This window comes from Ambystoma mexicanum, chromosome 12, assembly GCF_040938575.1.
Source record: "Ambystoma mexicanum isolate Mex_15411 chromosome 12, UKY_AmexF1_1, whole genome shotgun sequence".
NCBI lineage: Eukaryota > Metazoa > Chordata > Amphibia > Caudata > Ambystomatidae > Ambystoma > Ambystoma mexicanum.
In genome coordinates this window covers 552,725,746-552,753,277 of record NC_090936.1, presented here as the reverse complement: position 1 = coordinate 552,753,277, position 27,532 = coordinate 552,725,746, and the positions used below count along the sequence as shown (strand labels likewise).

The following is a 27,532-nucleotide window of genomic DNA, read 5'->3' as shown; positions in this document are numbered from 1 at the left end:
AGTTCACAACCTCTCTAGGAGTTCTGAAAGTCATATTTCAGTTCTTTACACTTTCTCTCTCTCCAAGAAGTACAGGTTTTCCTAATATAATTACACCAATGTCATCTTGGTTTTGTACAATGTTCTTGTTTTATATGTAAGCACTGGAACCCTCCAGACTCTCTCAATCTCCAGTTCTGTTCACTATATTTCGTGGCTCTTGGACTTACCAATGTCCCCTAGCCCCCTGACAGGTTTGCTTTATCTTTGTCTCAGTAGAGCATCTGCTTGTTTGGGTTTTCTTGATTCCCGCAACCCTTGTGGCTTAAACATCCTCAAATGTTAATGTTTATCAGATGTGTGTGGCTCTCTGAAGCCCTCTGGCTCTCTAATAGGCATGCTTAAACTTGTCTCGGTTCACCGCTCTCAATGCTGATAACTCTTTGGGAGCATTTGCTTCCCTTCCACTACTTGGCTTGGAAGCTATTAAAGTCCTCATGCAGAGTTGGGGCTTTGGGGCTCTCCAAAGCAGTCTGGTCTAAGCATTGGTTAGTAGGCCCCAGGCCCAGCACGGTTTGAAGGTGGTTGCCCCACCAGGTGAGAAGGTTGCTTTACAGTCCCCAACTTCTTCTTGACCCAGGCTTCTTTGCCAGTCAAGACGCCGGCCCTCTGACACCTTGTGAGCATCTCAATCACTTTCCATGCTACTGCTGGCTTTGCAACCTAGCATGGCTCTTCTCCTCCAGGACGTTTCTCCATCAGAGGCCTGCCTCTGCATAGGATTCTTGCTCCCTGATTGAAAGTTCTTTGTGGTTTTCTATGTACGTCATCAAATACAAAAATGGTGTGTCTTTCCGCTTTGACTGTGGAGTTCAGGCAAAATCCAGCATTACCTGAAAGCAAAGAGATTGAAGAAATGTCACTATTCATTGAATCCAAAACAGGGTTAACAACAGTCTTTCAGATTCCCATGTAGGTGGAAATGTGTTATGGACTGGGCGTTCTGCACAGGAATGGGAGTCCTTGTCCCTAAGAAGGTAGTCACTCCCAGTGAGGTCCCACTTGCCCAGACGCCAAGGGGGGCTTACTGAGCAGGCTCACCTCCATAGCCTCAAAGGGGGTAGCTCCCCATCTGGAGATAAGGGATGAATAGTCCAGATTCACCACAGAGTATAACAGGAGACTGCTTGATTTTTGGTTTTGCCTAAACTGTTTTTCTTACCGTCAAGTGGCACAGCGAGTAGAGCGCTCGCTTTGACATCCGTGCAGAGCTTGCTAACGCAGGTTTGAATCCCGGCAGGGCCAAACTCAGCCTTTCATCCTTCTGAGGTCGATAAATGAGCATCACACACCGTGGGTAATAATAGGCAGCGCTCAGATACCTGAGGGTTAGTAGCGCTATATAAAATGCCAAATTATTATTATTACATTACAATCTTTAGTTGTCCTGGCTGTTGGTGTTGCTTTTTCCACCGGATATAACGGTTTTCTGAATAAGCGTCATGCTGTCTTTGACGTCAATACGTCGTAAGTGAAGCATGCCATATTTAAGGTCATGTGCTCCTGCAGAGGTAACCAAAGAAGGGCCAACATATGGAACTGTTGCACCAGATGATAATTTTATTGTTGTTGAAGAAAAGGGGCTATGAACTGGAGAGGGTTTTGGGGAGAAGCCAACAAGTTCCATCTCTGCTATTCAGTCTGGACTTGGGACCATTTGGCTGTAACCATAAGGAAGATAAACTGTCTTTGTTGAACTGAGTTGAGAGAGACTTAAAACATACAGGCTTCAATGATGGAGGGTGGTTTTTCTGACTGTCAGCACCATTCACACACTCAGATTTTCAAAAGGACGTGTGTGTCATACCAATTCTAATAGATTTTGATTTTGAGGTCAGCACAATGTGCCACAGTGGCTCATTGTAGATGTTAAACATGTTTGTTGGAATTTCCAGGCGCACATCAGGATGTGCTCTTGTTGATTGGTGAGCTAGTAGGCAAACCAGAGAATGGTTTAAGAAATAAATCCCATGTGAGTCCAGAGTGTGTGAGCAGTGCTTTTGGGTTGACTCTCTACAATGAACTGGCGAGTGATACCATAACAAGGGTGTGGGTTCACCTTTGTGCATTGTCAATGACCTGAATGTTGGCAGTCATGGTCCTAGGTCAGGGTCGTAAACCACACTTCTACTCATGTAGGAGATTGTGTTGGATGATCTCCTCATGTAGTTTAAATCTGATGCTGCTTCTATGATCTTTCAAATAATGTGTAAATGGGAAGTAAGGTATTAGTATTTAGTGTTTTTACAAGTTTGGGATTGTCGAGATTGGGCTGGAAATAATCATCTGTACTTCTACCAGCTCATGAAAAAAATCTCTTTGTGAAATCTGTATCAAACTCCGCTTCTAATGCACCTTTTTATAATCTTGACCATTCCTCCTTTTAACAATCATCTTCAAAATGGCCACCATCGTATTCCCTTCTGTACTCTTGTCAGCCACTTCTAAAATAAGTCTACACAATTTCTCTGTAGTCACACACATCTTTCTTAAAGAAAAAAAAACATTTGTTTATACTTCTGGGTGTATCCATTCCCCCTCCTAATGGTCATCTTTGTAATACTTACCTACCACAGCCTTCTCCGTATGTATATATTTTTCCAGGCCGTAACTGCATCTTCTGTCTCTCTTCTCTCTTTTTCTCCAATCCTCAGGGCTGCAGTGCTCGTTGCAAGCCATGCTAGTGAATGCTGCACAGATTAGACAGGCAAGGGCTGAGATGGCAACACTGATAACCTTCATTCAGGAAAAAGAAACTTGTGTGTCCATACCAAATCTAAGGTGAGCCATGGGTCACCAGTATCACACAAATGGTATGTTGTTTGAATAAGAAACTGTATAGTTTGTATTTAATGTGCCAGCTGTTTAATCAGTATGGATCGTGGACTTGAGTATTGAAGAATATTCGAAATCCAGCATAGGGTCATATCTGTTTGAGCTAGTAGCACTGTTATCAGGAATTGAACCTGGGTGCCTGGGTTTTAAGTTTAACTTCCCTAATTGGCATTGTTTGTCATGGGCACATTACCATTGATGTCTGTGTCTCCCTTTACATAACTTCCAAATGTGTATGCACTCAGAAACAGACTAAGCTTACTTGGGTACATTTAGTTCTGCCACATCGAGGTTTGGCTACACAACAAAACCTTACTCCCATATATAACTTATATATGGGAGAAGCACACATTTGTCAAGTGCTTTGTGGAAGTGCTGTTCGCCGTCTGGAGCTGGAGCTGGAACCCCCACCCTTTCATCTTAAAGTTGGAAGGCGTTTTGAGGAAATCACACGTTAGAAAGTACTTAAGGAACTTTACACTTCCCCTGTCTCCGTTTACAACCAGCAGTGCCTTCATGACTATAATGACTTTAATGACTGAATGAAAGCAAATATCCTAATACATTAGCCAATTTGTTAAATATTTTGTTTTATTTTATTAGGTTGCTCCGCCCCAAACAAACCCGAAAGTATTTAAAGACCTGGGCGCATGCATTTGTCAAGTGCTTTGTGGAAACGCTGTTTGCTGTTCCCTGGTCTCGTGGTATCCTGGTCTTGTGGGGCCCGGGGTCTGTGGATGGTGGTTCACTGATAAGCGACTCGATATCAAATTCAAAATACGCTTTTAGAATCAGTAAATCCCTCATTTGTTCATTGTGGTCTGTACTAATCCTTGTTGACCTTCGACTTTGATTAATTATTAATATTTTACTGTGAAGCGGGATTGTGGAAATGTGTCCCAATTAGCTGGGAGTTATCTGTGGTGTCAGCGTGTGAGCACTTATTTGCTAGGATCTCTAGCTTTTAGTAACCTTAACATATCCATCAGCATGAAAGCAACCAAACAACCAAAATAGCACCGCTGCGGCCCTCGCATTAACAAAGCAACAGAAAATAGCTGTGTTAAGGGTATAGTGAATTCCGTAATTCCTACTATGAGCCAAGCCAAAACAAGAAAAACAAAAAATAGTTCTCCACACAAAGGAAGTATTGTCGACAGAAATAAAATCTCATATCCTTCCATTTTTGATTTATTGAGGAATGCACCAGACTCAGTAGCTGATGATAGAAATATCTCTTCCCCACCCACACTGGAGATGTGAGAAACTATTTTGGGAAACACCGATGACACGATTATCTTAGAGGACATAAGGCAGCAAATAAATCAAAGCAAAGAGTGAAAAACATTCTTTCTAGTTTGGATTTATCAAGAGATGATCTAATGAATTGTACCAGTGATGTGAAAAAGATCATGATCAAAGCAGACGGGATAACTACAATGTCAACCATGCGACAATTCCAAGTATATTACAGTCCGTGTCCACTTGGTAAGTCTCTAGGGCGACTTCCAAATTATCTAACGGAATTTCCAAACTAATTTTATGCAGACCAGTTACTGTGATATCGCCTCAATCTCCTCCCGACTGGAGAGATTCACCAAGTCAGAGAAAAACATGAAGCATTTGTAGCATGTAATCTAAGTCAGGATCCATTTGCAGTCCAAACTAGGAAACATATTATTCTTTTTTGCACAGCACTTACGAGAGTTAGAACTGTCCATCTATCTATATACAATTCAGCAGTTCTGGACACTGAACATTTCTTTACCAGAATTTCGAGTGGAGAGGAAACTCTATGCACAATTGCGGTTTTCACATTTTTACAGGAAGCAAAGGTTCTAAACTTAGCTAAAAGAAGCTCAAATATGAAGTGAATGCGTAAGATCAGGGAACCTAGTACATGTGCTGTCCATCAATTATTATAGTTTTATTGCATATGAAGTATTGTTTTAATTGGATTCACTCTAATTATTGTTCTAACATTGTGTAAGGTTGTCTCAGTACAACCATGAATACAAAATACGTTTAAAATAAACATATATAACTTACCAACCAAATTTTATCTGCTCTTCCCCTTTACACTTGTGTCATTTTACTCTTATTCCCATATTGTTTGTACATTGATAATATTGTAGCATATATGATTTGGAATAGGTTCTTTAAACAATCTCATTATTGCAAAAAAGAAAGGAGACGGGCTACATGCTGACACAAAACACTATACAAATGATTGGGCCATTGAAATGAAAAACTGCTGATTCTAGCATGATTTTTGAGTCAGAGGTGTGTTGCAGGATCAATGGAACACAGGAGACAGAAATGTAGTTTACCAGCTTGATGCAGAAGTAGTAGGATGAGTAGGGTGAAAGCCTATAGAGCCTAGTGTATGAACTATAGCCAAGGGGGAATCTTTTTACACTAAAGCTGTTAGAATGGAGAAATCAAAGTGCTGTAGGAACTTACCAGCAAAATATGGCTGTCCCTTATATTTCCCTCTGTTCCGGAATAGTCTTTTGAAGCATACAATAACACTAAAGGTATCAGGACAGCTAACTAAAAATATTACAACAACCTCATATGAAACACATGCTGTGCTTTTCGGTTTCTCCATTCTTAAAGGCAGTCTCCGGGATGTAGCACCCGGTTGCTTCTTAGCTTAAAATGCAGTCTCATGTAGTTAGTGGCGAGTTTTCTTCTTGTTGTCACAGCCCCAGGAGTATATTCTCCACCTTGATTCTTGGGCTTCTCCTACCAAAAATGTGTTGCCCCCCTTCCCCTTTTGCATAGGATACCAACACCTGTGATTGCGTTTGCCTTTATTCCCTATTAGTTCTCTTGACTGTTAGGCATTGCCTCATTTATTTCCTCAGTTTTACTCAATTATTTCCTGTTTGCAAAAGAAACTAATTATGCTTTTATGATTGACTTGAATCTGCTATCTGCTATCTGTCTGCAGTTACCCTTGCACTTGCCACCCGTTGGCCGCACGTCTTGTTATTGTTTGATCCCATGGACTTCACTGCCCCCCCCTTTCCCCTTGCACTTTTCCCCACCCCTCTCTGCTGCACTTGCGCAATCTCAATTTCACTTGGCCTAGTAAGAGTGTTGTCTCTGTCTTCCCTTTGTCCCCCTCCCTTGGCTCGACGCGCCTTGAAACACTTGTATATAGGCGCGTTATGAATGCCATATCATATCATATATAATATCATATCTGGTATCAGGCAGACATTTCTGATCAAGAGCCTAGCGCTGCAGCTTAGCATTCATTCACTTTTTTCAGTCTGGTTTGCTCCCACTTTGCTCTTTCTATTCCTTGGTCATTTTTGCAGTGAGTGTGAGCCCCCTGAGGGGAACTGGGATTGTTTGTACAATCACTCGCTGCTCAGGTGTCTTTATTTGGAAGTCCTTGGAGAATTACACCAGAGCACAGGGCTATTTGCGCAAAACATGGTTTTTGTGGGAAGGTGTACCTAACTGTAGTTCAGATATGCGGTATTAAGCCCTGATGATATCTGGTTTGAGGGAAAGTGGACAAATCATGTCATTTGTAGTGTCACAAATGGAACCCTGATCAGACACTCTTTCCCAAACAGTCAGTAGGCTGGGAGGCATCCCTTGAAAGTGGTCTACGGAATGTAGAGTGGCTCTGGGGATTCCCTACCATTTAAACTCTGCGTAAGTCTTCACAAGGTCGATGAATATCAATGGACGCCATAGTCCCTATTGCTTCCAAAGGGGGACCATGTAATGTGATCTTATCACAGATGGGTTTCATAACTGTAGGATCAACAGACAACTTAATGTCAAAGTTTGATTTTTAAGTGTCTTTATTAAACAACAGGAAAGCTCAGGTATCCGGTTAAGATGAGGCTGTTTCATGGGAAATAAAAGAACATGAACACATCAAAGCGTCTATATAGGAACCTAGTCCTCAGACACCTAATAAGTAAACCATCACTCATGGTTCAGGGTCTCCACTCATGCAATATTGGTACCATGCTTCTGTGTACAGTTGATCAGGGAAGAATAGGTCTTCTCTGGATTGTGGTGTGTCCGCTTCCTGAGTCTTGAAGTGCCATCACTATTTATCCGTCTACCATTAACAAGACGAAGTACTTCTTTCTGCTGCCCCTTGCTTGAGGATCTAGATTATTTTATTTATTTAAATTTATAAAGTGCTTATGCCTAAGTGTTGCACAAAGGTTACAAAAAAGAACAACTTTACATAAGAAGAAAAAAGGAAAGCAACCCGAAGTAACTATCTCATTGATTCGAAGAGGAGGAGCGTATATGAGTTTAGAGAGAACATTGAAAAGAAGTGGGAGCTGAGCAAATGGAGAAGGCACAGCATTGCAAAGTTGTGGATCATGGAGAGAAAATTAACTTGCTCAATGGATTCATTCTCCAGGGCTTTGGGTTCAGACTAGAAGTCGAATTTGTCTTCCATGGGCACAGCAACATAAAAATACCTTCCTTTACAGGCTTTTACAGACAGGCTCTGTCAATGTGCCATGCCTCCCGGTATGGGTTGCTGTAATGCTTCTTCCACTGGCCTTACAAATGAAATGGATGCAGACCTCATCTAGCTGCTGGTTGTTCAAGAGCTTACATTGATGGAGGAGCTGCAATGTGTTCTTTATTCAGGTTGATGGTAACCCCTTTCTTCACCAGGATTCTGAAGGGGCTTGGCCAGGACTGGTACTACCTCTGGTAGCTGTTGTCAGTTTGCACTGCCTGCTCCAGGCTCAGCTGGTGCAGCTTCCAGACAGGCCTCTGACGGGAAAGAGGCAATGGATTACAAAACTGCTTTTGGACAAGAGAGTCCTTAAGCTCCTCCAACATTAGGTAATTGATCAACTTGCCAAGAGTGTTGTGAATTTGGTATTAAAGGTGACATGGAGACAGCACAGAGACCCTGGATGCTCTGTTGGTGGTACTCAGTTTTGAGAGAAGGCTTCCCCATGGTTCCTATGTCCCAATTCATAGGCTGATAGGTGGCTTTTAACTCTCCTGTTACTAGCAGGGTGATAAACCATCATCTGTGTTATTTCTCCCTCATTAGCAATCTCTGCAAGTCATTGAAAGTTTGAAAAGGAAGCCACTCTGTCTTCTCTTTTAGAGGTTATCAGCAAAAGAGTGTTGGGCGGAAGGTATCATTGTGCTGCATATTTATGTTTTGCTGTCTTCAGACCAGATTCCACAAGATTTGCTGTGAAGACATATTTAAAGGGTCTTGTATCATACTCTGACTTGGTCCTGACCACTCATTCGAGGGAGTTGTCATAATAGGTTGCATTTCACATGTTCTGGTGAACTGTCTGTGAGATTATTGGATTGGACTACATGCTCTATTCCTGGAGTGGTTGGTATCTAAATCTGCTACCTCTCGGCCTTGCCAAAGACCTTTCATCTATGGCATCCACAGAATCTGTCGGGGGCAAAGTTGGCTTTGGTGGCATCTATTTGGGTACTTCTGTGTTTCTGGTTCCTGTTGCTGCACATGGGCTTGCCACCTGTGGAGCATGCAGGTATTCGACCTTGTAGAGCTGGCTTTATCCAGCTGTTGTATCTCACAGACCAGTGGGACTGTGGCTCAATTGAAAGCCCTCCCTGGACCATCTTCAATGTCTGTGTGGAAGGCTGGTGGTTAAGGCTTACAGGGGTAGTCCCTTCACTTTCCAGAAATTTGACTTCCTCCTCCTCAGAAGTCACAGTGAATAGCATGGCCAACCACTTGAATGAAGATAGACACTTGGGACAATCGCTGCTGACTGGTTGGAACCACTATTGTTCCCCTTCCTTATTATCCCCAATTAAATCGAAATAATGTGTAGGATCTCCGATCGAGAGCCATACTATCTAAAAGGCCAACGGAATGGGTAAACCACTATTTGGTCAATCTCTGTGATTCCACTTCTGACACCATATGTCATGGACAACTTGAAGCCAAGGTCTGAAGTTCAAGCATCATTTTCAGTTAAGGGAAGTGGTAAAGAATTAGGCTGACCTGAGAACATTTTGTGGGAATTCAAAGAACAAAAACAAATGTCCTTTCCTCTTACTTTAAGACCTTGACACCTTGTAGCTAAAGATTCACTCACTACCTTTTGAGGTTATGTGTCCCAGCATTCCTTTCTTTGTTCTTGAAGTTAGAACTGTATGTTTGTACATGTTCATGATGTCACACCTCTCTTGAAGTCACACCAGTGCCTCCTCCTTTGGAGCTTTATGCCATCGAAATGTGGGCCAGGTGTCAGACTCTTGAGGGACCAAGTAATTATTTTGGTAGGCTCTTGATTTTTCAGGCTTAACTCTTCTAATGCTAGTTACAGGCCCTGCCTCAGACTATCCAAGCACTAGTGTCTCAACTAGCCCTTTAGACAACCTCCCCGTGTCTATGGCATCTTCTCAGATCTTTGAAATTCCTTATGTCGGTTCTTTTTCTTCTCTCCATCCCCTGTTTCATCCAAAAATAATCATCCTCAAGGATTTTTCAAGCTCTGTTGTTATCCACCTCGTCCACTGGTGTTTCTCCTCTTATACTCACCTTGTTATTCCTTGCAGTCAGCACCTTTCCCCTCCTCTCATTCTCTTTAACATTTTTGCTACCCCCTCCTTGTGATTATTCTTCCATTCATTCACCTCTGCTCCTCCATCTTTCTTAGATATTCTCTCTGCATCCTCTTATAAATCCTTCACCTGCATCTTCCTCCTTGTTATCTGATGTCCTTACCAATGTATAGCTTGCCTCTCTTTCTTCCCTCCCTCCTTATTCTCAAAGGTACTTTGCCTCTTCCTTATAACTGTTCCATCCTTATCCTTATCCACCTTTCTGCAATGTGTACTCTCTGTCTCCTTCATCCTGCTCCGCTCTCTCTCCAGCACCTCCTTCCTGCCCTTCACACTCCCTGCCACTTACCCATGGCCTGTAGTTTCCTATCCACACTGCCACTCATTATCTATGTCCTCATAACTCCAACTCCTGATTCACACGTCTACTACACCTTTGCCCCTTTTTTTATTTCCTAGCATGTCCACCCACTAACACTGTAATTGTATAATGTACTTCAACTAGGGTTGTGTTGTGTGTGAGCTCTGTGACTGATCTGCACGTTGCATAACTACGCCTTCAGCAGTATTGGATTAGTGCACATGCTATATAGGGGGTCACAGCCCATGGCTGCATCAGGGGGTGCTGCCATCTCTTACTCATCTTGTTGGAAACTGCAGTTAGGGTTACTCTGCAGAACCTCACATTCCTGGTTCCATGATGTGGGTGAGTGTTACCTTCATCAACTTGTGCATGCTCCCGAGGTGTCGGCTCACAGGTAGATATGTGAAGCAGCACATCTAGCGCACACTCTCTCTACGGAAACCATGTGGTCAATTTTACATAGTTTAGCTTGCAGAGATCTGTAGCAGCAATCGAATAGGTATATGAATTTGGAAACATACCTTGTTCTTCAAAGGATTTCTTGTTCATTTGAAAGAGATCATTTCTGCCAACACTCCAACAGGGTGTAGTCTCTCACTATCAGAATCATGTCTCTTAACATGTGTAACAGTAACTTCCTCTCTGAGATCATGGGTCTTCCTCCTGACCGGTCAGGTAATCCCTTAACTCCATGGATGTTTAATGTATGCAAGTGGAGTGTTGTAACTTCCTCTCTAATATACAGTGGCTATGGAATTCTCATGCTCCTATCTAAGGTAGCAAGGAATGTCTGTTAAGTTCTACATAGATTTAGGTACGCACTGTTCCCCCCTTTTCTGACATTCTGGCCGATGGCCTTCTGTTTATCCCATACATTGTCCCCTTAAGACTGGATCTGCCATAGTCCCACTGATCCAACTGACCAAACCTGTCTTAACAGTTCTTGGAGGAATTATTTAAACAGAGACTGGTGATGGAGAAGGTAACCAGAGGGTCCTATATATACTTTCTCATCTTCACCAAGAAGCAGGTGGTAGCTCCCATGATTACCCCAGTTCCATTGCCAAACATCCTGCAAGCGATACCATTACAGAGTGGGGGAGGGTGTTCCTAAAACATTAACCTCCAAAGTCTGTGTGCATCCATATTAGTAGTTATAGTTTTGTTGTACTCGGTAGGAGGCAGATATGGGAAGCAGAGGAGAAACAATAATCTGGACATGAATTTGGACACGGAGTAGGACTGGCTCTCTAATCAGATAAACACTGGCAGACTAGGTAAATTAGTGGACACATTTCCAAACTTAATTTGAGCCAAAGTGTAACATTGCTCCCGGCAAAAAAATGTTGGAGCTTTTGATATTTTTGAATTAACTTTGATTTCAGCATCGCATGTACCCAATTAAAAGGTCATAATTAACCACAGCTTCCAGTGGATGCTTGGGATGACTTCAGGAGTAATGATAGAGTGCAAAGAAAGAGAGAGAGAGGGAGGAAGAGAGAGAGGGAGAGGTAACGAGAGAGACAGGGAGAGGAATGATTTGGAGGTTGGATAGAAAGTTTATTTGGGGAAGTGGAGGAGACAATACCATCTGGAGGAGAGACTTGGAGGTTGAAGGGAGAGAGTATTGAGGAGAGAGTATAATCAGTTCATGCCATCAAAATGAGAGACTTAGAAGCTGGAGAGAAATTGTATTGAGTAGATAGGAGGAGGACCAGGACCCATATCGAGGATGGACTTGGCAGTTGGAAGGAGAGAGTATCGAGGAGTAGGAAGTCTACACTGGAACCATCTGGAGAGGCATATTTGGATGTTGGAAGAATGGTGCCGAGGGGAGGCATCAGAAGAAGGCTATAGGGGGGGATAAAGTGACAACACCTACCAAATGGGAGAACTACTGACCACACCTGCCAGATAGAGACTAGACTAGGGAAATACAAGGAGGCCAGGTCTGTTAAGGCTACACATCATAGGTGAGAGGAGGCATGAGACAGTGGAACCTAACTAAGGGCAGGGAGGCTACAGAAGGAGTAGTCAGATGGCAAAGGATCCCGGGGCTGAGAAGAGGATGGCTGTCTATGGTTCCAGAGCCTCCCAAATAGCCTAGTACCAGAGGGAAGTAAACTGCTAGGCAAGACCCACATTTCTCAAGCTAATGAAAGGATCCTAGAGAATGGAGTCAACCTATACATGGATGGAATTTGCCACAGATCCTACATGAGAGGCGTTGGTAAACCAACAAACCCACAAACTGAAGATAAAGAGCAGGGTGTTTAACCAGCAATGCGATATGGCCATTGAGATCCCAAACTGATCTGGTTTGTACTTTGCAATTGACTGCAGTGTTTGGCGCTGCACAGACCCCTCCAGCAGCTTCCTGCTTTGGCCACGCCCCCTGGAACTTATCTGCAGCACCGGAGCCCCGCAGCAGTGTAGCCCGCGGCAGGGCAAGGGCGCAGTGTTTGGCGCCACAGAGACCCCTCCAGCAGCTTCCTGCTTTGGCCACGCCCCCTGGGACTTACCTGCAGAACCGGAGCCCCGCAGCAGTGAAGCCCACGGCGGGGCAAGGGCGCAGTGTGTGGCGCCGCAGGTGTTCGGCGCTGTAGTGGGAGGCCTGTCCTGGATCCGCCAGAGAGAGGAGAGGAGTAGCGGGAAAAGAGAAGTAAGTGCAGGCGAGGGTTCGCTTGAGGGACTGTTTGTCCGGGCTCCCGCTCTCGGCCCTGTTGACTCTGTCGAGCCCATAATGCCTTTACTAAAGAATCTGAAAACTATGAAAGCCCACAGTCCACCAAGGAACCCCCCCCATGTCACCAGCACGTTCACCTTTCCCCCTGCCTTCACCTTGTTCCAAGGTGTGTTTCAAGCCTTCTCTCCAAGAGAGTGGGCACAAACCCATGCGAAAGGTACTGGTCGTAAAGAGGATACGTCCCCAGGATCAAAAGGGTGCGCCAGTTGAAACCCTCATCGTGAACGCCCAGAACACTGACTTAGTACCTGGGGGTGAGGCCTCTACATGTTTCCCCCTGCTCCCCCAAGTGAGGACAGAAGGGGGCTGTTGGGCACAACTGCCACGGGGGAGCAGCATGCTCACGAACAAGGGACCAGGAAAGGTTTAATATCCACCAACTGGGGCAGTTTGAAAGAGGATCTGCGCAATGGAGAGGGCCACATTGCAAAAACCCAGGTGGCCCAAGCCATCACAGACTCCAAAGGAGGAAGGTTCCGCCCACCCTTTTCAGAAGAACTTTGTCTTCCCGTCTCAACCCCGAGTCTTAGTCCCCCTAAGGTGCTCCCCGTCCATATAATTCTCTGTCCTGGAACGGAGATGCCGGTGCGCCATGAGGGGGGCATTGCAGGAATGGGAGAACTTGTCAGCAGCGCCCCCTCAGCGAGCTCTACCCCGGAAAGAAACATTGCGGTTCTCACTTCTCCATCTGCCTCTATAAATGGTGCTGGTCCAGGAAAGACCGCATCTAGCTTGGCCTTGGACTGCTCGTTTGCCGAGGGCAGTCCATCTACTGATGTCCTTGTGCGCAATCTTTCCTGGTGTAACAGAAGCCGCGGGAGTGAGCCGGTGTCTACAGCGAGCCCACTGGCTAGCCCATCCCATCTCCACCTAGTGTGTCTAAGCACCATAAATCCGAAACCCTCCCGGATGTAGGGTTGGTTATTAACCCCCCACCGGAGGCTGATCTGTCACTTGGGGGGTGTAAGTGTAACCACGTCTTGGCTGAGCTGGTTGCCATTAGAAACTTGCTTGCAGCCCTTATAGCCTTTCAGGCGAGGGAGCAGAGGGAGGCGGAGCCCTTTCATATTCCAGCTGCTTGTAAGGATCAAATTGATATACCTATGGCACATCCTCAGATCCAAGCCCTTTTGAGTCCCGAGTTTGTAGCCCCAATACCTTCTAGCCCTAGCCTGATGTCTGGGTATGCACAACCGGCACCTGGAAAAAATCCCAGTGCAGGGGGCAATAAGCACAGCCAGCACATTGGGGTGGCGGACTATGGGCCTAGCCAAGTGGGTTCCATTTGCCCTAAAATTGTGGGGAAGAGCCCCGGTGGTTCATGGCACAGAGGCGGTCCACTCCAGCCCCCCGCCCAAGGTCGGACTGGTCGAGCCTTTGTGTACCTTCACGCGATACCAAAAATGGAAAGGAACATGCAGGAGTCCAGGGAAGCTCTTGTAAACAAAAGCCTACATTGGCTAAGGTCTGTGAGAGGATGTTCTTTTGTGACAGGGAAACCTGGGCGGGATGTCGAAGATTGGCCAGTCGGGGCAAGAGTTCGGGGGATATAGTGGAATTGACCTTCTGGGACTGGAGACTGGCGAACTGGGTCTTGGGACAATGGGGTGTGGGGGTGGAAGGGACACCTAGGAGCAGAATTCTAATCAGTCCACTTCTGCATTTAGGCACTGAGTACCCCTTGAAGCTAATCCAGAGGACCTACTCCCTGTCTGGAGCTAACCTCACTTCCCTGGGCTGCGATCTGACAGGCTTTTAGGGGGTCAGGCCCAGGCAAGGGGAGTTATATAGAGGGTGATGGGGTCTTTTGTTTCACCCCTTTTTTCCCCTAAGTGACTCTTTGTTGTACCACTTCTTGATATGGTCTATTGATTGTATTTGCTTCTGTGTGTTGTTTTTGCTATGTGTTTGATGGATTTATTTTTAATCCGAATAAACTTGTTGACTGGCTGACTGATTATGTCAGCGAGACTCAACCTTGCAATGATTCAGTGCCATTTTGACCCGCTTAGAAGAAGAGTGGAGAAGGCCTGGAGGAACATTGTCCCTTTGCTGAATGGAAGCATTTTTAGTTGTTCCAGTGCACAACAGCACTCATATGTACCCCTTACATCATTAATTCACCCAGAACCAGATTCACTATTTGTGTTTCTGGTTTATGGAATAAAACACTTCTAACAAGCCAGAAGATTGTACTGTGTGGTGTACCTCTTTGGCACAATCAGTGACATTGTGAAGACATGTATGGATATAAATACAGTTAAAGCATTAAATACCACTGAATCTAATAGCAATCCAGTATCGTTTGCCCAAAATAGAAGTGGTACAAATGTGATCAGATTATTAAGACAATATTCTATTTAGGTGGAAAAGGTTTGAGCCATTTGGAGGTTTTTGATTTTGTTTTTAGATAGCCCTATATAGGAAATGTTCCAATAGTGCAAGTGAGAAAACGCATAAGCTTTGCCAACATAACTAGTTTGAGAAGGTTGAGAAGAGTTGAAATATGGGCGTACGATATATCCAACATGATTTTCTTGAATGGTTTGACATGGAAGCTGAAAGTGAGATGATGTCTGAAATATTAAATTACAAGGATTCTACTCTGTGGTACTGTTTAAGATATCTTCCTTTGACAGATGGCTTGATGGTTCACAATATGATATTTTAAGAGCCTTGTACACACACCCCTTTGTTATCTTTTCGTATGTACACTAAGTCTGGTATTGTTCTTCTGTTGTGAGGATTTTTGGATCTAGGGTCTAGAGTCAGACTGGCTAAGTAGTTTTCTTAGAAATGTATCCACACATCACAGTGTTTTTGACATACAAGTGAAACTTCACATCACATTCTGACAAGCAAAGCTTGTTGGTTCTTGTGGGCTAGAGAGAAGAATGTATATGGCAGATGGGTTATCCAAACATGATTGCTTGTGTTTCAAAGGGAAATTTAAAACTAGTTGTTGGAGGTGAGGTCCTCCCATGATATTCGTTAATTCAAGCAAGGTTTTGTGAATGAATGGGAAGAATTCTGCTGACAAGTGCAGAAGTATCCATTCATAGCAGACAACACTTATCTGAGGTCATAGGTTGAACTCACTTGATATCTCATTTAGGCATTTCAGTGTAGGATCTCTAACATTTCCTGGGAAGAATCTTTGTGACTTAATGTGGTCTCAGGTTTTTTCTGGTGATCTTTCATGACATTTCACACCAAGTTGAATTTAAAAAGTTGGACACTGAAAGTATTAGTGTTTATTCACTAGTGTTTATTCACTACTGGATTGAGACATTGGTGATGGTAGATTAAGGTGTGCTGAAAGTATATTTCAGTATTAAACAGAGACACAGGTAAATGCAGAAGTATCCTGTTTTAATATGTGAGATATTCCAACCAGTTAATGTCTATATATTGTTATTAGCAGAATCGTGGCAGAGGATGTGTTAAAATAAGAACCATACGTTAATGTTGGCCAAACTATTGCTTCTGTCATGCGTTTAATCAACACCTGTGTAAATGCTGTTATCATATTTCTGAGAACTTGAAAGTGTTGCAGCTTCTAAGGTTTCAGAATTTCTTTAATAATGGTGTGAAAATCCTTTGTTTCAGATATGTGTATTTCATTATATTTTACAGTGCTAGGGTATACATACAACCTCGCATTAGATAACTTTGTACATGAAGGCAATTAAAACATACAGTAAAACATACCTTGACATATAAAACCATTACATATCCATCTAATCACAAGACACAATGAAAAGCATAATGTAATCTAAAATAAAACTTTCCTCCATAAAAAATAACTCTGCAGTGCACAATCTGTCATAAAAGTTCAACGTAGTTCGGATGATAAATACGTGTTTGTTCAACATGAGATTTTTTCAAAATTGCTCTGATTTAAGTATGGCAGGTTTATAAACACATTCATTAAAAGGGATCATCTCTCGTGTAATCTAGAGCCATGCTTTAAAAAAACGGATGCCTCAATGTTTTAATTGGGGAATTTATATAAAACCACCAATGTGCCAATGGCATGGAATCTTGGAATTATCCTGCATTATTACATTCAGGGGCATTAAATGAAATGTCATAATTTCTCTCTCCATTTTTTACTTACAAACTTTGAGCAATAGATTGGTAATTCCCCTTATTCTAGCAAAACTTTGAAATACTCCCTCATTCTAACTCATTCACCAATAAGTGCATAATTGGTGCCTTGCTCCCACAAGTTAATGCCTTCTAAAATGATATATGTTCGAACAATCCAATGCAGCACTGACCAGATTTATACAACGTGTTAAATATTTCATACATCCAGTCAAGTCCAGCAAATGTTGTTTTTGCATAATAAACATTTTTTTTTTATCATGGTGAACAGGAATTATGATTTTAGCCCCAGTTGCACTAAAAGCACTTGTATCCGGATGGAACAGAGTCTATGAAATAAAGATATTACAATGTTAAAAAGTCAAACTTATGAAGCCCACCAACCTGTACGCAATAGGTATCTTCCATTCTGTGGGTCACTATCAGGGTCAGCTTTATTGTGTCACATCATACAGTTTCTCTACATTTCTTATCTGCTCTTCTTTCGCCGATGTGGAAGGTGAACCTATAATAGATGTAAAAACCGAACAAACAACATTTCTGCTTTCTCCCCCTGGGGCATTAATCAACCCCACCACCACCACCACGATTTAACATATTTTAATTATTCCTTCTTTCCTGCCTCAATAATAAACTGATAAGAATGCAAATGATTGGAAACCACGGATGCATTTGATGCATTTGAGGTGATAACTTCTTTTGATTTCTTCTTCACTCTCCCTTTGTTTTTAGGTTTTGGCTGTTCCTTGTGACATCTGACACAGTGTCACGTGCATTTGTCATGGAAATTAACTGTGCATACATAAAATGGTTGTGTGATAAATTCACTATCAGGCAGATTTTGTTTGTCGGTCATGATCCCTTTTTTCTAAGGCATTCACCCTTCTTAAACTATCACATAAACAGATTATCTAGGTGTGTCGCTTAATCTCAACATCCAGATGATGAGTCTATGTGATTTAAAAAAAACATTTTCTTACATTGATGTTGCTGATTTTATTACATTCAAAATATTATCAGCAATATGTGGTTAGGTGTTAATCAGGTGTTAAACAGATCTTTTAAAAGTGGTTGGGGATTCTTGTATCTTAGCTTCTTTTGCCCGGGAGTTGGTTGGAGTCTTAGAGGTGATGCAAGAGTTTGGAAGTTAGGTGTTGCGAAGATGACTCGATTTGGTGAGGAACTGCACTTCCTTGATGTTCATATTAAAATTGGGGATATGTGTTATATTTTAGCCTTGATTTGCAGAGGGAATGCAGAATGTTAGCGTGAGTTGAATAAATGTTGAAGGTTGGAGTGTGTAATGTCAGCTGTGTGGGTGAGAGTGTTCCAAGAGTGGCAGTCAGAACAAGAGAGATGGATGAACTGGTCGTAAGGGAGTCCCCTGATGGTATCTTCTTACCTTTAAATACTGCAATTAAAATAGGCTCCTTTTTTTACAACACCGGTATTCTGCCTGGTTCCCGACTTACCTGCATACTGACCTCCAGGCTGGATTTCAAAGACAAAAGATTATGAACACTACTTTCATGTCATGTCAAGCTGGAGCAGAAAAGACAACAGGGATGTATATGGCCCATGCTTCATCGGTATTCATATCCAATTGAACAATTTTTGCCCCCCTTTTCCTCGCTCTTTCTAAAGTTCAACAAGTTGCAGTATAGATGAATCAACAGGTTGCAAGAGAGATCACAGTGAGTGCAATAACAGAGATGGTATAGTCGACTCATTGAGGTCTGCTGCCCCAAGGGACTCTGTTTTAGATGTACTAAGAAGATATCTTGCATTTTTTTGAAGAGAGTACTTTACATCACTGATGTGATTATGTTCAAACGTATGACTGAAGGGGTATGTGCTAACTTATGACTGAAGGGACAATGAATGAAAACTCTGCCCTTACTAGGTGATCCTTTTTAGAACATAATCTCAAGTGCGCTGACTTAGTTGCGGAGCCCATTTTAATCCTCATATTATATTCAACCTGTATCCGATCAGCAATCGTGCCAAGCAACCAACACATTGTAGTGTGAGGTCTGAAATATAAGCGAACAGTGGCCCTTATTTTCTTTAATCCCCACTACTGCACCTGCCAGCTCAGAATGCCATGTACACAACACTTTGCAGCACTTTGAAAAGCACTTTGCAGGTGATTTTTCAACTCACACCTATGCCATTCTAGGGCAGTTCATACCACACAATGATGAGGAGACACTCCTCGTGTCCAGCAAACCTGGAACACTTTGCAGCACCTCATACTGTTCTTTACGCTGTGTGATCGACTGTGTTCCTCACATCCACATCACACATCATCTAAGGTTATTCCAGGCCACACAATGACAAGGTATGGCTCCTCACATAAAGCTCCCGCCAAGATCGCAACACGCTCTGTGCTGCTTCCCATGAGGTGTCTTCAGTTCTTTCTGTTAGATTTGATCTCTAGTCTCCATGGACAACTGTTAATTAACCATGTACTAGAGAAAGATTCTGCTGTACTTCATTAATTTTAAAGGCTATCATGATTAGGAGTCAATGTACACTTCTAGAGAGACATTGATTCTTTCACAGAGAACTGTGGTTATCATAGGTTGTGCTGGCGTATCTTGTGGCGAACCAGAAGGAGGACTCGGACAACAATGGGTCATGATATCTGTATTTTTATTCAAATAAAAGTAAACTTGTTTAACTGGCCCTATCACTTTGAGGGAAATCTCCTACCTCATAAAATAAAATGAAGAGTGCTCGTTGTAAAAAGAAAAGAAGGATTGCATAACAACCTTACCTTGTGTTGCTGCCTGGCCCAGCTATTGGTGCACACTTATCCCCATCTTAATTATTCTTTTAGGATGTCCCTGCATGCTATCTAGTCCTTATGTACAGTTTGTCAATTAGAACATTTATATTTTGAATACCGTTCTTGTTTTCCCCCTTTTTGGGGAACCAAAAATCATTCCTCTTGTTTTATCTCATGCGTTATTTACCACTGGCTAAATTCCTCCAGTATCCATTTAACATTGACCAGTAGTAAAAATCCCTCTATGATTAGTTTTGCATGTATTGTTCTTTGTTTCACCTCTTGTGTTACTGGGACTCCCCAAAGTCCTTTGGCTTTGTGATAGGTTTGCCACCTCTTAATTCAAACACTTTGATACGTTTGTTGGCTTCCCCAGCCTGGATACAAATCACATGTATTCCTTTGACTACCTGGTCCACAAGACGTGTTTTCATATAAATATCTCACTTTCTGAAACTGATCATGGCGTTCCCCATCCTTTATAGATATTGCTTGTACCTCGTTCACTCTCTTTACGTGGGGCTGCTTGCCTGTTCCATGCTTTCCAGTTTTCAGGCTCAGAGTGACTTTTCCAGCCTTGATATGCAAAGTTAGCAACACTCTTATTCCAGATTGCCTGGGTCTTGTGCTCATTTCAATTTCCCAGTGTTCCGCACACGGAATGGTTTCGGCAGTCTCAGACCCCACAGCTTGTTGCCTTCACTGGCTTTCTCAATGCAGGAGCATTCACCTCCCCGTGCATGCTCATCCCACCTGGACCGGCAGGTGCCATATGGAGCTCGGAGTCTCAGACAACTTGCTGGTTTATGGCCTTGGCGTTGGAAGCTGGGTCTCCAGCCCATCACGGAGCTTTCTTAGTCACACCCCCAGAAAAGACGGTTTGCTTCCCATTTAGGCTCCTTTCAGGCTCAGAGCCTCCCTCTTGGTCAGCATATCAACTCTGTAGCCTCCAGCTAGATGACTCTCTCCGGCTACGCAACCACTAGCTCCTCACTGCACTGGGAGTCCGGTCCCTGAGAGGGAACTGACTCCCAATGAGGTCCGACTTGCCCAGACCCCTGGAAGGGTCCTGCAGAGTGGGCTCATCGCCTTATCCTTACCGGGGGTGGCTCCCCACTAAGACTAGAAACACATTAGGACATTGTATAATTATAATTCAGAAATATTAATTTTGTCTGGGTGGGGTTATAGATATCTAGTATATGGTGACCCAGTGTAACAGTAAATGGATACCTAGATCTTTCACATGTAGGTTCTTGGACTTTAAATGAGCATGCTTTTAAGGAGTGCACACATTTAGAGGAAAGAGGTGTCATGGATCAGAATATAAGAACCAGAACATGTCTTTATTGTCTACTCTGGAATGTTCAGTACTTGCATTTGTAAGGCTGAGTACATGATTATAAGCATCATTTTAGATGGGCTGTGTATGCTCTGCTCACTGGAAATGCTGAATTAGAGACAAAGCTAAAGAGTGGACGTTGTCTGTGATATGCAGCCTGCGCCCTCTGGTCACACCATTAGATGGGGAATATAATTTGTTTTGGTGAATGCTTGTGCACTTGTTTCTGCATGCTTTAGAGTAGAGTACAGTTAAACAGATGTTGTAATAAGAGAGTAATGATGCAACCTGTTAATCTGAAGCATGCACATGCCACAGACCATAGATGAAAAGAAGCATTGGCGGTTGAGGGCGATTCCTGGCATTGGACGAAGATGGTGAAGTAAGAAGCAGATGAGATGTTGTACCTCTCACCTACCAAGATTGAGAGAGCGAAACTCGCACTGAGTTTCCCTCTCTCAAGGGAGTTAATTAAAGTAACATGAGTGAGACACAATTCCAGTATTTAAGTCCTTGGTAATGATTATGGAAGACTAATGACCAATTCATCCAGCCAATGAAAAGACGAAGTAGTGAAGCACAGCAAAGAAAATGTGACTGAATCAAAGTTTACACGCAGGTCAATTATATGATGTTCTCAGTTTCATATGATGTTATGCCACCAATGTGATAATCAGGAGCTCATTTTTTTCCAATACTAAAATATTGTTTACTTGAGTTGTCCTCTTCTCCCTAGATTGAATATCCTTGACATTTTAATATAAATCGACCAACCATGTTTGATTTGTTCAGGCTTGAGTAAATGCAATCCAGATGCTTTTTAATAGATTAGATTGCATCTCGAATACACATTTTATGTAACCATTAGCCATTGTAATATTATTGTACGCTCGAAAGTATTGTAAATAATAGTGTCACTTTTTGCATTGCAGCGGTCCCAAAATGGCAGAAATGCCATCGCTTTCTGTCTCTCACACTGAGCTTGTTGACAAAACGTGGGCATTTGGCGGTAGCGATAGTAGCCAACAATATGTAAAAACCTGCATCGAGAATTCGCCCAGCCGCTGCCTCATGACCAATGATTGCAGAACTCCCATTTCCTGGGCCTTGACGGATCAGTACGGGGCGATAAGGATGGCATACACCCTGCCTCAACACAGAGGAAAGGGCTACGCAAAGTGTATCATCTCTTCCTTGTCAGACGAACTGAGACAGGGTGGCTTTCCTGTTTACTGCCATGTGGAAGAAGACAACACATCATCTAAGGCTTTGTTCAAGAGTCTGGGATTCATTGAGGTCATCAGTGCTAAACTACTGTGGTTTCACAGTTCACCAGCTGCAAAATGACAGCTCTGAAGTAAAGTGAGTTTGCCATACTCGATCTAAATTTAAGGTAACTTGAATCACTTCAATTCGGGCAAGAATGTTTGAGCATGCAATCAACAATGACCCTTAAAATAGAAAAATAAATTCTACCTCCAGAACAAGTGGGCCTGCAAATGCTAAAAATAGAAACTCAATAGTTAAGTGCGGGATCTCTAGCACTGGAAACAGAGACAAAGATGAAATATCAGTAGAGCAGGTTGGTTCATCTTCCAAAGCAGTAAATGTATGTTTCCATTTCTCACAGGGGATGTCCTTCACATGCTGCTCACTCATCTATCCTGGGAAGATAGCTCAATGGCAACGTGCTCGCCTTGGAAACAAGACGACATGAAGCAACCCAGGTTTGATCCTGAGGTCCGCGCTTAGAAACCTCTGGGTATTAAGCACGTTATTAATATGCAACTAAGACATAGCCCTGTAACAGTGCCTCAATTCCCTCGGGCTGCATGATCGCTTTAAAAATGCAAATAAATAAATAAATACAAATAGATATATGAAAAATACCTATTTCTTTTTCCAGGTTGGAGCAGTGCAGGCAGGTGCTGACACCATAATTGTCCAGAAGGAAACAACCGAGGGAGTTAACATAACCAGGGTGATAGGGTTGGTTGTTTGCTCAGGGAAGGAGAAGGTTTGCTTAACCCCCCAAGATATCTGAAGAATGTGCTGGTATTCAACTGCATGAAGGGCTGACTATCCGATATATTCACAAAGGGTGCTTCAAGCACAAAGAGGGAACATAAAAACTCTTCTGATCTAGCGAACCAACTTTGAAGATTGTCATCTGCTTTAAATGCTGTGTGTTTTCTTGTATGTAAATATTCTGCCAAAACAAAGTTTGAACTCTTTACTGTTTGCGCATACTTTTTATGATTGCTCCATGCCTTGTATTCGATAAAACTCTACTTCAAACACTAAGCAGATTTTCTAATCTTCCAAACCCACCAGGGATGCCATCATACTGACATCATGTAGGCAAGCACATATTTAGCAAGCAAAGAGTTGGGATGCTTGACATGTATATGTTTAATCTACTGTGAGATGCAATGTGCCATTTCATGCTCTAGGATACCCTGCACATCAGCAGGCCACCCGTTCACATGTATTTGTTGTTCCCTATTAAGTATAAATATAAAAGAAATGTAACTGGAAATCTTCACTATCTCCACAATATGATGCTAGACTCAAATTGCACTGCTCACGGTGAAGGTTTAATCAGGCCCACCATCTCACCTCATCCACTGTCCTTCAGTTTAGGCAGAGAACGCTCTCCCTATTCTGGTGCTTGACACATACTGACATGCACCACTCTGTTGCATTTTATATACATTTAGACGTGCATAGTAATCTGTGCAAAGGCAGTGTAGAGGCGTGGATCCACAAATGTGAAAAGTGAGCATCCATGAAAGGTGTGTTAGTACCTCTAAGGCAGTGAGGTACTATAATCTTCAGCCTCATACATACATTTTGTTAAACTGTTTGTCTTTTTACAAAGATTGTACAGAATGAAAGGAAAGTAACTTGTGTTGTCTGTGGGGGAAGAAACTCAATCAGGACTAAGAAAGGAGGTGGGACCATCTGATGATCCGATTGCCAGTTCTCATAGGCTTGAGTCGGAATAGTACATGCTACAATAGGCACTGATGGAAAGTGAGGTCTATCATTCTAATTCTCATCATTTTGCAATGTCCCACACATTGTGGATGCTTCTGAGATGGCATCATTCTACATGTGGGTCCATGAATTGTACTATGGTGGCCTGAATCTGAAGATTAGCAGCTTGCAGATGAACCAAGCCTGTCGAGTTGAGAGTCGAACATTAGCAACACGCATGCTCAATGGTCGTGTTCAGAGCTTTGCAGCGCCTTTCAGTGGTGACTGCCAATGTATCTCCTCTTCAACACTCAAGAGCCCATTATGTATGAAAATATTACTGGAAATAAGAAATGCTAAATATGATAAAATGGTCTGTGCATTACAGCAGAATAACCCAAGAGCATTAATACCCATTATAATCATGTGATCTCCCACTCCGACACAGAACAAGAGCCCACATGCCAGAAAGTGGCATGTGGGTGGATAGGATGTTACGGGAGGATAGCTCAGGGGCAACACGCTTGCCGTGGAAGCACGATGATGCAGAGCAACGCAGGTTTGATTCCCCGGGTCCGCGGTTAGAAACCTCAGAGTATTATCTATGAGAATACAATTCCCCACACTGTTATTCCAGCTTTGAACCCATTTATCACCTTCATAAGGAGGTGTTCACAACTTCCAGGTAAACAACTCCCAGTATTTCTGCTGTTCTCAGAACACAAAATATGGGGCTCAGTATTGTGCTGTCAGGTAGCCCCAAAGTGACCTTCAGAGCAGGTGATAAGCAGTGGAAATCATGCAGAGTCCACCTCGAGATTATAACCTTGCATGCATTTGTTTTCGGGGGTGACATCCAGGTTGGGGGGAGGTCAATGGCTAACGAAACTACTGTTTGGTGGCTTTGCTCGATGACTGCGCTCAGAGTTGGGATGCTACTGTGAGCTATGGGCAGCAGATCACTGTCTGGCCATGTTGCTGCTAGAGAGCTATTGAAACATATGCAGGCAGATTAATTGCCACATCAACAAATGTATAATATAAAAATACATAGTATAAGAGAAACAGGAAAGGGGGCACTGGTATTACGCCATAGCATTGGAAGTCATTAAAATCAATATTCAAAAGCAACATGCCAATAAATCATCTTATTGCACACTTTTGAACAGTGACTTCCTGTTGAAAGAGATGGCAATTCATGATTTTGCTAGGCTATGGGGGAGTGGTGTTTTCCAAAGCAATGGATAACAACGTGCCAATGCATTTTCAAACAGATGCGATGAGTTGTACAAAACCAAAAGTCAAATACAATGTTTTTTTAATTGTTTTTAGTTAATCAAATAACCTTTACAATTTAAACAATACATATTTTTCACTAATTTCTTAAATAAAATATTTTTACAATCATCTAAACATTTGTATCAAAATGTTCAATTTATCTCGCTAAAAATTCTTGCAGATAGAAAACCTATAAGATATATAAAACAATACTCATTTAGTCATCTTTGAACTGATACATAGAGTAGAAAATAGACATTTGGGGACATCTGCTAACATAATTACCAAACCAGAGAACATCCCAGCTGTAGGTGTGTATTAGCTATAAATTTACAATCTTGGCGTGCATCCATTATGGTCAGAATTCCAATAAATGCTTATTGATTACCTCTAGGAATTTGCTTAACCTTAAAATCAAACCAATGCTCTTACCCCACATGCATCTATTCCATAACAACATTCTGGCATTATATGTTCCAGAATACCAATACTTTCCAAATTCATGCATTCTAAGTACTTCAAATTTTAAGCAGAAGATTACTAGATGTTTTAAAGACTCTTCAGTGTTAGTAATACTACAAAACCGACACTGAACCGCTTATGCCAAAAGTTTTGATTTATGTATTGGCCAATACTTAATACGTTCGAATGTGGTGAATTGGTTGAGCCTAAATCGTATATATAAATTTCTTTCTTTTAGACCCGGAAAATTTAGGATATAACTCGGTAAATCACCCAGTTTCCTTCTGAATAAGGCATATTCATAATACGATTTGTAATTTCCAATCCTGTCAGACTTTAAGCACCAGAAAAAACGTTGACATTTTCTTTTGTTGGAAGGAAGACATGCTATAAGCTCAGCCTTGGTAACATTAATAAGATCTAGAATCGTTTCCATTTTCTTGACATATTCGTTAAGGGCCTTGGAGGATCTAGCAGATATCATAATCGATAAATCCTCATATAAAGAGTTTTTTGGCAGAGATAACATTTTGGTATAATTGTTAAGCATTCTCCAATTTCTCTTTACTGATAATGGTAAACGGCCAAATTCATGCCAAATAATATCATTGGGGATAGACCAAGCTAGCCCCAATGTTTTTTTTCCCAAAGTTTACCTTGCATAGTGTCAAGAAAATCATTGATCTCAAATGTACAGATATCAAGACTGTAAAGAATAAATGGTTCGATTTTTAATAAATAAAACTGAACCAACGGAATCAGAGAAAAGTTGCAGTATTTTTTATGGATAAGACTCATCTGCGACATGAGTGGTCTGCATTTTACTTCTAGCATATCCTTCCACCATTTAATAGAATGTTGGTCTGTGAGGCAATAACCTAAGTAGTTTATTTCCATTACCTCTTGTTGGTTGACTGAGCCAATCGACCAGTTAAATGTGTTGGTCCTCAATTTCCCATCTGTGAAGATAATGATCTGTGATTTAGTTTCATTTATCTTCAAGTTATTAGTTTGGGCATATTCATAGGTACTGATAAGTTTGTTCTGGAGGCCAAATGGGGTTCTATCAATAAGGAGTCTGTCATCAGCGAAACTGATCGCATTAATTTTTAGATGATTAATTCTTGCTGGATATTTAATTATATCTCTCCAATTCCACTCTAGATCAATAAGATATAAATTAAACAAAACGGCTGCAAGCGAGCAACCCTGATTGAGCCCAATTGCAGTAGTGATCGGATCAGAAAGGGTACCCCTGCTGTTGACTCGGACCCTATAGTTCGTCTGACTATGAAGGAGTGCTATAAGTGCAGTGAGGTGGATTGGAATGCTCAGAAGAGTCATTTTACTCCAAAGTGTTTCTCTGATAACAGTATCAAATGCTGCACACAGATCTAATGCCTGCCATATAGATTGCTCCTGTGCGTTCCTCTTTAGTCTGACGCTGTAAAATAGACACAATCATGGCGTTGAGTGAGCACCCCATACATTTTCTAAAACCAATTTGGGATTTGGGCAGAATGTTATTTTCAGCTAGAATTTTCTGTAAGTCAAAGAGGACTAGCTGTGTAAATACCTTATATGAGGCATCAGTAAGCGCAATAGGCCTATAGTTGTTAGGTTCCATAGTGCTACCTTTTTTATAAATGGGCACAGAGGCTAGAGGTCATGGACAGAGTACACTGCATAAGTTCAGACTTCTGATAATGATCTACACCCTACACTGCAAATGCTATAGCAGCCTGAGCATGCCTGGTTAGGTTATATATTATGGGATAGTGTCTTTTTACATATATAGGGCTACATGTTTTCCCTGTCCTAAATCCATCACTACATCACTTTCAATGGCCGAACAATGAAATTGGAATTTTTAAAAGCTAAAGGAGAGCATCCGTGATGAGACTTGAAGCAACATTTCATGGCTCTCGCGATCTGATTATAATCCCTGCATATGTGCCTGAGAATGGTGGATCCGTGTGCATTGCAAAAACAGGATGCATGTGTAGGCACAGTGCC

General features: G+C 42.3%; 1 protein-coding gene across 1 annotated transcript in view; it reads left to right on the top strand.

The window, feature by feature from the left end:
- The window catches only part of LOC138513764 (glycine N-acyltransferase-like protein 3), a 117,478-nt gene extending 92,268 nt beyond the window's left edge, over window positions 1–25,210 (top strand). Inside the window, exons 5-6 of the mRNA XM_069628852.1 lie at window positions 2,694–2,820; window positions 21,730–25,210. Coding sequence (XP_069484953.1) covers window positions 2,694–2,820; window positions 21,730–22,144 — 542 coding nt within the window. The 3' untranslated portion in view covers window positions 22,145–25,210. The remainder of the gene's footprint in view (window positions 1–2,693; window positions 2,821–21,729) is intronic.
- Window positions 25,211–27,532: the final 2,322 nt, after the last annotated feature.